Source organism: Pristiophorus japonicus, chromosome 22 (genome assembly GCF_044704955.1).
Source record: "Pristiophorus japonicus isolate sPriJap1 chromosome 22, sPriJap1.hap1, whole genome shotgun sequence".
NCBI lineage: Eukaryota > Metazoa > Chordata > Chondrichthyes > Pristiophoridae > Pristiophorus > Pristiophorus japonicus.
In genome coordinates, this window is record NC_091998.1 from 2,547,265 (window position 1) to 2,559,526 (window position 12,262).

General features: G+C 43.3%; 1 protein-coding gene across 3 annotated transcripts in view; it reads right to left on the reverse strand.

Moving 5' to 3' along the window:
• Positions 1 to 4,102: 4,102 nt before the first annotated feature.
• The window catches only part of ccser2a (coiled-coil serine-rich protein 2a), a 723,588-nt gene continuing 715,428 nt past the window's right edge, over positions 4,103 to 12,262 (reverse strand). For 2 of the 3 annotated variants that reach the window (XM_070865515.1, XM_070865514.1), the window contains one exon: positions 4,103 to 5,678. In XM_070865515.1, coding sequence (XP_070721616.1) covers positions 4,758 to 5,678 — 921 coding nt within the window. In that variant the 3' untranslated portion in view covers positions 4,103 to 4,757. The remainder of the gene's footprint in view (positions 5,679 to 12,262) is intronic. The other variant, XM_070865516.1, reaches the window with a different exon arrangement.

Here is a 12,262-nt window from a genome sequence, read left to right on the forward strand (position 1 = left end):
GGCTCAACAGCTGAGGGTGCCAGTATGGATTGGGCCATTTGCATCAGTTCTCCATTAACCAGATCTCCAGGTCAGAGCTACTGGGTGGGGCACCTTGAGCAGGTGAGTGTTACCTGGTCCTTTAACAGGGCCACAAGTAGTCAAGAAATCCATTTTTTCTTAAAATATAGCATTTCCAAAATGCATTTAATTTCTTGTGATTGGGCGGAGAATGTTCCAGCACAATATTAGCTGTATTTCGCTTGTGGGGAGAGATGGGAGAAGGTGAGGAGGTCGATGGAAAATGAAAATCAGATTACATTTCTACAAACCTTAGCTAACTGTAGTAATACTCCCCAGCCCGGCCCCTGCACACTGTACCAAAGGACGATGCACAGACTCGGAAACAAATAGATCGGGTAATAGCAATGTAATTGTTTAAGTCCTCTGATTAATGCTCAGGTAAACAGGCCAAACAGACAGGATCGGATCGGCATGCTGCTGTTGACATGTCTGCCAGACAGTTTTATAATGAATTCAATTTGAACACTATCAGATGTCTAAATCATTTCCCTCTCATCCCTGAAGTCTATTTCATAAAATCAAACAATGTTGTCATTAGAAGAATTTGTTACTGATATTAAGGCTGTTGTGGGTAGTTTTCAGTTCGATGTGTAACTGTGCTTCTAACTGTGCATTTATGACACATTATGATGTCTCTTAGAAAACACTCCAAAGCACTTCACACCACAATGAATGACTCTGAAGCTCAGTCACCCATTCTGCACAGAGGAAGATCCCACAAACAACAATGAGATGAATGACCTGCAAATCTGCTATTTTGGTGGTGTTGGTAAACGCGGAATAAGCAGTGCTTTGGACTAGCGGCCGAATGGACAACACCTCCAACAATGCAGCCCTTCCCCACCCAGTATGTTTGAATGGGTGTTTGGGAAGCAGACAGTTTGGGATTGTTCGCGTACTGGGCTGAATTTTGGCAGCAAAATCCGGGGGGAAATTCTCTGTTACTTGTAGCAATCTCATAAATGTTTTTATAAAGAGCATTTTTTGCTACAAACAGAAAACAAATCTCCCTGGACTTAGACAAGCTGTTGCATCAACTAATACTTCGCTTGTTTGAAATCGTGGCTCTGGAATGGAAATATCTCATGGGTGATGTGGGTTTCGCGTATGTCTGGTATATGCACGAATTACAACTGGTACCAGCACATGAGTACAATCTTTTTATTACGTGCTGCTGAGTTTTGTTCATGTTCCTCTCCAGGTTTCCATGGGCAGACCCAGATTTCGGTTTCCATTCTGGAGAAGAGTGAGCAAGTCAAAATGTGCAACACAGCGGGAGAACGGAGTGTTGTCAGTCTCATACTAAAATAGGAGCCACCTGCTGGGCGGTATCATTAGTACAGTTAGTCACCACATTACTGTGCAATGAAAACAGCACTTACCACCCAAAGTTACAAGCATTTTCCAGAACGAATGCAGCATACTGATAAATCCGTCAGAGGCGGTACCCACTTGTTCAGCATAGGCACAACTGTATGACACACAGAATCATTTAAAGTGCAACTCCTTATTCATTTTATCTATTACGCAGCTTCAAAGATTTAGTTGCTAATTAATTTTGCATATACATATAAGAGTACTTTCTATACCTCATGTCGTTATTAACAACAGTATATATTGCACTTGGAGACAGCAGTACATGTTTGACACAGAATTGATTATATTTAGCAACTTATAAATCCGCAAGGACCTGGGCAGGATGTAATTCAACACTTGAACACCTGCAATAATATAGATATATATTATATGTGTGTGCTATGTATAGATATGTGCTATGTATGTACTTACAGCTATGATATATTAAACATTGAGTGTACTGCAGTGCCACTATTAACAGGAGTGCTTACAGCGTGACAAATTCACAGACACTTCCCATTAGAAATGTGGATTATGGAATTTATAATGGTGATATAAAAATAAGGACAGAATGTATGACTTTCAAATAAGGACTGAGTTTGGGTCTGTGCGGCCTCGTCCAATGACCCCTCTGCCCTCTAACTCAGTCTGAGCTGGAGAATACCCTTGGGTCTCGACTCCCCGTGTTCAATGTCACAGGACACAGACTACTACATACAAAAACTCAGGAATGTAACGATTTACACTTACCACTGCCGTTTATATATACCAGCACCTTCATGCAATTCCAATTATCAGCTGACAACACTTTAAGCCTGGATGGTCCTTTTACAGGATCACAACTTCTTTACATTTGAGATATTTTTAGGCAAGCACTATAATTACAGGAGCAGCCCAGGGCATCTATGATAAATGTTAAATGGTGCAGAGAAGTGAGATCGCGGTAGATAGCTGTGATGTGGAGCTAGTGCTGGCTGAAAGACTGAATAGTCCTCTTCTATGCTGAAATTTCTCTGACTTTACAATCAGATTATATCACTCCGAGTCTGCAGCTTGAAATGCAGTGTATTAAACAAAACTGAACTTAAATAAACATATTATATTACCGTTCCCACTGCAACAAAACGTTTGTTGAATGCAATCTGTACCAGCAAAATATTTACAGATGTCAAAACGGGAGAAGGGGAGGAACTTTCTTAAAAATGACATCTGTAATGAGCCAGATTCAGGAGCAGACATGTGGGGTGGGGTGGGGTAGGGTGGGTTGGTGGAAGATTCCCTCTAGTTGCAAAGTGTTGGTGACAATGTAAACATAGCAAGATACAATGACCAGAGGAAATTTACCCCCACAAACCGACCTCCATTTGCTACATGTATCAAAATCCGAAAGGGGTTTCACTAAAAAAAATAACTTAGAGGAAAACTCTCCCTCCTTCTTCCCCCACCACATCCAAAGTATGTGGTAGATTCAAGCAGTGTATGTTAACATGGCCTGCTCCTCTGAATCAGCACTTTTCATAATACGTGTGAAATATTCCATGAAACCCTGGAATAATTTATAATCTGGTACAGGGTATAATGGGAATTGTACATTTTGCCTTCCTTTTCCTGCATCCCCAAAGTAAAAGTTACAAATTGAAGACATCGTTTTGCTGTTTGAGGCTGAGGTCACAGGTTTCATCTGATTTCTGTGATCAGGGCCTAGGGTACAGTTTCTGGTTAAAACCAGCTGTAGTAATTGCATGCACTTGATCTGGACCTACAAACACAACGCTACACTGAATGACCTTGCTGAGGACTGATGATTAAACACTGCCAAATACCACCCGAGGAGGGAGTCATGCCAATGAATTAAATTTGCCATTTTTGGTGCTTAAATTAAAAACAATCTCAGCCCTTCCTGAAATCACTGCTGTATCATTTGGCAATTTGAATGAGACAGCGCTTCTCTCTGCCATCACAAGAGTGTGCGGCACACATGAATGTTGTGCCCAAGATGAAGCATGCCAAGATCATGGCAGAGCTGCATGGTTCCAAAGTCAGATGCAGTTAGTCTGGCACATCATCGAGGGATCTTCAAATCCCCACACCATCTGTTTGTATCGCCTTTCCGAGGGAAGCTGTCAAACTAGTGCAGAATTCTGTTCTGTGGACTTGTCCACGGTGTCCACTGGGAACTGGATGGGAAGACTGTCTAAAAGATTCAGTGAAGATCATTAAAAGCCATAGAGGCAGGAGAGGAAAACTTTCATCTCATGAGTCTGGCGTGAATTTAAACCCAGATCCATTTGGGCGAAAGGTCAGTGGAGACCCATGGCATCATTTATACAAGGTACTGAAAATGTACAATTGATAATTAGCCATCAAGGTAACATATTTGTTGACAAGTGGCTGTTGCACAGCAACCGTTACATGGAAAAGCCCGCACGCACGATTATTATGTGGACGGAGAGCATAACCATCCCTTTCCACTAAATGATCTCAATATTGTATCTCCCCCAGCCTGCAGGTGGAAGGGTGATATTTTACACTGTGCCCAGTGCCAACTCCTTTCAGTTGCCTTCACTGAGATTCTGGCAAAGCCAACCTGAAGCAATAGGTGCATTAGTCTTGATGCCCATTCCTACTGAGCAGCACTTGTTTGTTGGCAGAGATTCAGCAAGTATGATTCCTGTACCAGGCATTTTAATGCAGAGTTTTATTTTATTACTTATTTTAGAAACCTACCCCTCCAGAATTTTAACTTAAATATATTCTTAAGCTGATGGTTCCTAACAAACAAAAAAGTTGAACTTAGACTGGCCACTTGAGATTAGGATGGCCAGTTTCCCTGTAAGGCTCCTTCTGTAATTGTCTTCCTAATCACAACATGTTCATGCAGACTAACTGAAATGCAAGTCAATGGTATAATGCAACAACTAATACAATATTTGTTTCAAAGAAATCCTGTCCATTATGCCACCATCAACCTTTACACCTAAGTGATTCATGTCCAGGTCATTACAGATTCATAAACTGCTCCACAGTTCATTTTCTCTTGCCATGCCCTATCCCACCCTGGCCAAATCATCCCGTTTCTGACCAAACTTTCCCACACCCTGTGGCTTTGTATTCTTCCAAAGAAAAAGGCCACAAATTGCAAATATAAACTATCTCTCGAGTCTGCAAATGCCCAAGCCTTTGACATTGCATCAGTCAGGTCTGCAGGAGCTGTCTTTTAGAATCAGGTCAATAGCGAGTGAAGTAAATTAGGCCAAGTCAAGAGTTGCCAGTTCGAGATTGATGGAACCTTATCCTGCAGCGCATCTTGCAATGGAGATGTTTGATACAGGTTTCAGTCAACCCTGGAAGTTGCAGGTTGAGGGACTGGACGCATGCGTCTTTGGTTTAGGAAGGCGGGATTGCCGGACAGAAGTTGCAAATTTCTCTGGCTGGGAGTCACAACCCTGGGCCTTTCGGGAATGGTCTACTTTGGGTGGCCGCTTTTTCTGCAGCTTGTTGGATGGCAAGATCTCAAAACAGGATTCATCCTGGTGCTCGTTGGCATGTGACCCAGGATTGGTTGAAAATGCTGCAGTCTTGATGCTTAGAAGCGGTGAAGACAAGGATGGCGGTAGTTTAGACTTTCTCTTCTGTTGTTCATCTTTTTGTGTTGAAAGGTTTATGGGCACTGGTAGCCGGAGTTGATCTGATTCTTTTTGAGCAATTATAGATAGTTGAACTGGACTCTCTACAGCTAAAAACTCTGTGCGAGAGACTGGAGCAGCATTTTTTCTAGGCTTGGAGAGTAGAGAAGACTTCACTACTGAAGTCTGGATCTTGGATTTGATACTCAAATCCTTGGAAGGTAGACACTGTCTAAAAGCAAACCTGGGCCGATAGTCTTTAGCTGCAACTTCTTCTGTAAATACTGAAGAGCTTGGCAAACCGGCCTGCTGCACTGAAACCTGACTATGCCCACATTCCTTGGGTGGAACATTCAGATTTTGTCTGGCCTTGTTGTACATTGGGTGTTCTTGCACCGGCCTGTCATTAGAATCTCCAATCTTCAGTTGGGTGGGCAGACGGAAGCTGAGCTTATCTGGATCCATCTCTGAGGAAACAGCAGCTTGTGCAATTTGGTTGTTTTGGCAGTAGCTCTCACATGACACACTCTCTACACACCTACTGGGGTCCTCGATACGGACTGGTTTTGCTACTTTTCCCATGCCGCGTTCTTTGGAGCTGCATGTGTGGCTGGAAGGCTGTAGTACTGGAGGCTGTTGGAAGAAAAAGCATTTTAGAACATGTTAATCGCAATACATTTTTGCCGAGAACAAAAACTACTGCTGCGGTCATGCTGGTTTGTTTTGCATTTCTGGACACCATGCAGGAGTAGAATTTTGGGTCTAAGAGAAGCATATGACACAAACACTGGGTGAACGGAGAACCGCCATTCAGTAGAACTGTAATGAAATCTTGAAGCAGATCACAGAGGGAAGGTCAGGAGTTATTGGATTTGGTAACTGCAGAATGATAAGGAAGTTCACAGAATGGATGGGAGAATTGTTTTGAACATGTGGTAACATACAAGTCTGTATCATACATTACACATTAACATGGTTCAAAAGATTCAAAAGAGAAATAAGAATTGAAAATCTTACTTTTTAAATGATATTATGTCACTGGACCAATAATCCAGAGAGCGTGGGTTCAATTCCCACCATCTGAATTCAGTTTAAAAAATCTAGAAATTAAAAAGCTGGTCTCAGTAAAAGTGACCATGAAGCTGTCAGATTGTTGTAAACACCCAACTGGTTCACTAATGTCCTTTAGGGAAGGACCACTGACGTCCTTACCCGGTCTGTATATGTGACACCAGTCGCACAGCAACGTGGTTAACTCTTAACTGTCCTCTGAAATGGCCGAGTGAGCCACTCAGTGTATCAAACCACGACAAAGATAAAGGCTCACCAACATCTCCTCAGGGCAACTAGGGGTGGGCAATAAATGCCAGCCTTGCCAGCGATGTGCACATCCTGAGAATGAAATAATCCAAGGGAATCTCCAGTGGCATTGCTCATGGTAAATCAGACTTTTCTTTAATATAATGCCAGGCCTGCCCAACCATGTACGACAGAACATGTTAATATGATGTGTTTAATTAGTCTGCCATTTAAAAGGCACAAAATCGAATTGGTATAAATGAGCCTTCCCTGAGGTCAATTGGAGGCTAATTGCTTTTTAACAGGGGAATTTGCTGATTAGCAGGTGCTTGTAAATTCCCAGCTCCAGGTCAGAAAAACTAGGATCAAATAATGTCTCGCTTTCTCTCTCTTTGTACCTTTGACATCTTAGATTAAAACCTTAGGTTAAAATGCTTTTGTTATGTGCAAGTTCATTTGAATCTGCAGGCGTGTTAATATCTGATCAATTTGGCACTTGCACAGAGACAATTCAGAATAATTACAGGCAGAGATGAGGACAGACCAGGGTTCAGAGTGCCTCAGAAGTACAAAGGACCCCTGTAATTCTCCTGTGGAACAGAATTCCATAATAACAGAGACAAAAATGGGCGTCTGTATCGACTGATTCCTGACTGAGGAGAAGTTAGACTAATGGAAGGGGAGTCTCCAGTAATTCTGACAATCCTTCAGCCCATTCTCATTTGGCATAATTCATCTTTGCTGTTCTATGGCACCAAAATCTGCCATGCAGCATTTGTAACACTGCAGAGTACTCTTCCTGTTTAATGTTGGAAATACACAGCAGGTCTGACAGCAGCTGTCAAGAGAAAAGATAGGCTAAATGTTTCTGGTGTAAGGCTGGTCAGGACTCAAAGGGCTAAACCCAAAACAGGAACCTATCATTTCTCCAGCAGACAGGCTTGTTGTGTATTTCCAGCATTTTCCATTTCCTAGCATTTATTGATTTTTGGTTTCTGGTCTTGCATTTTATTGCATCATTGGTGTTTAATGTGATAAGGTAGAACAGGCCGGTGAACATTTACTTATTTATAAGTGAATCGCTTTGTGATCTTGCTCATTTTGTTCTAACAAACCAAGCAATGAGTGGACCAAAGTCACCCGTGTCACAGCGACACCAGTGGTGGGAGGATCGAACAGCATGGTTTATTGCTTTGTCCATCAAACTACATGAAGCACGCATTACCACTACACTTTAGGCATTACCAATGTCACAACAGTGTTACTAAATCGTGACAACAGGAATCAAGGGTGACATAGAGGAAGTCTCAAGAATTTTTATATATTATAAGTGCCATAGCACAACACCTGGGAAAGGTGGAGTGAAGACATCATAAAGGAACATTACGAGGGTGCTGTTAATCAACGGAATGGCCCAGTTATACTGACAAACTGGATCCAATTATGTACAAAAAAGATTGCTATTTGCCACTGTAAAATATCTAAGTGAGCTATTTCCAGCTCAGCTTTGGGTTAACCACACCCAGCAGAAACGCTGGTCTCGACAATTCAGGCATGAGGAATCTAGCCAGCAGAAACTGACAGACTCATCTGTCAAACTCTGAGCGTTCCGATGACTTGACTGCTGGACAGAAAGAGTTTCTCTCCTCTTAGGCCCTCTTTCTCCAGGGCACCACTTTTCCCCACTCTGTGCATCTTCTGCCAGTGTCTCGCATTTAGAATGGAGACGCCTGCAAAAGCGGTGATCATGCAGCAATTTAATGTTTTTGATAAAGTTGCCCGAGACAATAAATGAGGTGATTTCATGGACTGGTAGGTGATACTAAAGTTCCTACCACCTACCCCTGCCCCGGGTGTGCTGCATATCCCAGTGCCTACAGACTCCTCCAACTCGCACTTACTGCTCAAACCCCCCTTCTTCATCAGTGCTTGAGCTTTCCATCACCTGGCCCGGTCCTTTAGAATGCTCCCCGTAAACCAGCCCAGAATGCAGCCTCTCTCCCCTCCTTCAGAAGCCTCTTCACACACCCAACCCGTCCAAAACTTTGTGCATCTTTCTCGATGGCCTCCTCTTGTATTTGTAAAGTGCTGTGAGGTGATCTTCTATACCAGGAGTTTCTATAAACGAAGGTTACTGCTCTTTAAATGTTGATCCCAGATTAATGCTATATACTTCTGCAAAAACAAGTAGTATACATCACCCTGCAATAGCAACAAGAACTTTAATTCGTGCCATTTGAAAACTAGCATGAAACTGAGAAGGATCTGACTCTCTATGTACAAGGACAACTGTTTCCAGTGGCAGAAGGGTCAGTAACTAGAGAACATCAGATTTAATGTAATTGGCAAAAGACCGGAGGCGACAGGAGGAAAATAAGTTTTACGCAGAAAGCTGTTATGATCTGGAATGCGCTGCCTGAAACAGTGGTGAAAGCAGATTCAATAGTAACTTTCAGAAGGAAATTGAATAAATAAGTGAAAAGGAAAAATTTGCAGGGCTATGGGGAAAGAGCAGGGAAGTGGGTCTAATTGGAGAGTTCTTTCAAAGAGCTGGCACTGGTATGATGGCCAAATGGTCTCCTTCTCTCCCGTATCATTCTGTGTGTAAACTCCATGATCATTCATTGATCATCACCGTACAGGTCACACTCACTCTCCACAGGTATTAGGAGAATAACTGGCTGCCGCCTTCCTTACACCAGAATGCGAAGTAACCAACAGCACATTGTCTTGATGGAATTAAATGCGTTGCCTTCAACACATGGCCGTCCGTTATCCAATGAGGAAAAGGAAGGTGCTGCTTCAGACTTCTGCTGGGCTACACTCTGGCGCAGTGTGCACACCGCAAGTCAAATTACCAGAGCCGTATTAAAATTTCCCACCGGTGAAACATTTCGTATTACATTTCTCATGTGTACAAGTGTGGAGATGATTTCAATCCATTAACTACTGGCGCCACACATTAATTTCAGACTGTGATCAAAGAACATTGTGATGTTTCAAGCAGTTGTTCTACTCAAGTGGTTGATTCGGAAGTAACGAGTCGGGATAAACGGGTCCTTTTCAGAATGGCAGGCAGGGACTAGTGGAGTGCCGCAGGGCTCAGTGCTGGGACCTCAGCTATTTACAATATATATTAACGATTTAGATGAAGGAATTGAGTGTAATATCTCCAGGTTTGCAGATGACACTAAACTAGGTGGCGGTGTGAGCCGTGAGGAGGATGCTAAGAGGCTGCAGGGTGACTTGGACAGGTTAGGTGGGCAGATGCATGGCTAATGCAGTATAATGTAGATAAATGTGAGGTTATCCACTTTGGGGGCAAAAACACGAAGGCAGAATATTATCTGGATGGCGGCAGATTAGGAAAAGGGGAGGTGCAATGAGACCTGGGTGTCATGGTTCATCAGTCACTGAAAGTGGGCATGCAGGTACAGCAGGTGGTGAAGAAGGCAAATGGTATGTTGGCTTTCATAGCTAGGGGATTTGAGTATAGGAGCAGGGAGGTCTTACTGTAGTTGTACAGGGCCTTAGTGAGGCCTCACCTGGAATATTGTGTTCAGTTTTGGTCTCCTAATCTGAGGAAGGATCTTCTTGCTATTGAGGGAGTGCAGCGAAGGTTCACCAGATTGATTCCGGTGATGGCTGGGCTGTCATATGAGGAGAGACTGGATCAACTGGGCCTTTATTCACTGGAATTTAGAAGGATGAGAAGGGATCTCATAGAAACGTGTAAGATTCTGACGGGACTGGATAGGTTAGATGCGGGAAGAATGTTCCCAATGTTGGGGAAGTCCAGAACCAGGGGACATAGTCTTAGGATAAGGGGTAGATCATTTAGGACTGAGATGAGGAGAAGCTTCTTCACTCAGAGAGTTGTTAACCTGTGGAATTCCCTGCCGCAGAGAGTTGTTGATGCCAGTTCATTGGATATATTCAAGAGGGAGTTAGATATGGCCCTTACGGCTAAAGGGATCAAGGGGTATGGAGAGAAAGCAGGAAAGGGGTCCTGAGGGAATGATCAGCCATGATCTTATTGAATGGTGGTGCAGGCTCAAAGGGCCGAATGGTCTACTCCTGCACCTATTTTCTATGTTTCTATGTAAATGCAAAAGTGGTCTAGAAATGGTCGCACAGCTCAAATCCAATGAAAAGTTAAGAAATTGTACGGGATACTGTGATCCTACCCTTCCGATTAGGTGAGCAGAGTTTCTATATTGTACTAGTGGATGTCCTGTGTCAGTGCTGGTGTTAAGCGGGAGTTTGGAGCATGGTTGGGATGCATCGCTGCTAACTCAAGCCTGCCCAGTTACAGCCACTGCTCCAGCTGCCTGAAACGGAGGGGCATGCTGCTGATCGATATCGGTCCCGAGATTCACTGCAGATTTATTGATGTTAGGGAGGCAAGTTTGAACATTTCTGGCTTTAGGCGAATATGGAAACCAACGGCAATTAACCTGAAATTGATCACAGCATGAATGAGCGACATTTTTTTGTTTTATAGTTTGAGACTTTGGGCCTTTGTAAATGTGACATCCGAATGTGTTAGGACGGCTTCCAAACTTGATTTAAACTAACTCATCACCAGTGGCAGTGTTCGCAGCAAGTCTTAGGTCTGGACCAGGGTTGTGATGTTTCGCTGCTCACCTGGCCTGTCTCAGGCCACGACGCAGGTGGTCCCTGTATGCAAGTGGCCTAAATAGGAACATCATGAGGTCAATTAAAGACTCACGATTGTTTGAGATTTCTCCAGTTTCCCAACTGAGGCCCGCCCGATTATCTCAACAACCTCCTCAGGTTAAAGTCAAAAAGAGAGTGGGGAAAAAAACTCTTTTTCAGTTGCGTTTTAGTGGTGTGACACCTGGTGTGTGATAGATATGCTCAAAAACATTTATAATAATAGATATATAAATGAAATCAGTTAATTTCCAAAGTTGGCTCAGGAAGCAAAGGGTAATGGTTGATGGGTGTTTTTGAACTGGAAGGTAGTTTCCAGTGGGGCTCCGCAGGGATCAGTGCTGGGTCCCTGGCTTTTTGTGGTATATATCAATGATTTAGACTTGAATGTTGGGGGTACGATTAAGAAGTTTGCAGATGATACAAAAATCAACTGTGTGGTTGATAATGAAGAAGAAAGCTGTAGACTGCAGGAAGGTATCAATGTACTGGTCAGGTGGGCAGAACAGTGGCAAACAGACTTCAATCCGGAGAAGTGTGAGGTAATGCATTTGGGGAGGGCTAACAAGGCAAGGGAATACACATTAAATAGTACGACACTGAAAAGTGTTGAGGAACAAAGGAACCTTGGAGTGCAGGTCCACAGATCCTGAAGGTAGCAGGCCAGGTAGATAAGGTGGTTAAGAAGGCATACGGGATGCTTGTCTTTATTGGTCGAGGCATAGAATACAAGAGCAGGGAGGTTATGTTTGAACTGTATAAAACACTAGTTAGGCCGCAGCTAGAGTATTGTGTGCAGTTCTGATCACCACATTACAGGAAATATGTGACTGCACTAGAGGGGGTACAGAGGAGATTTAAGAGGATGTTGCCCGGACTGGAGAACTTTAGCTATGAGGAAAGATTGGATAGACTGGGTTTGTTTTCTTTGGAACAGAAGAGGCTGAGGGGAGACCTTATTGAGGTGTATACAATTATGAGGGGCCTAGAGTGGATAGGAAGGACCTATTTCCCTTAGCAGAGGGGTCAACAACCAGGGGCATAGATTTAAAGTATTTGGTAGGAGGTTTAGAGGGGATTTGAGGGGAAATTTCTTCACCCAGAGGGTGGTGGGGGTCTGGAACTCACTGCCTGAAAGGGTGGTAGAGGCAGAAACCCTCACCACATTTAAAAAGTACTTGGATATGCACTTGAAGTGCCGTAACCTACAAGGCTACGAACCAAGATCTGGCAAGTGGGAT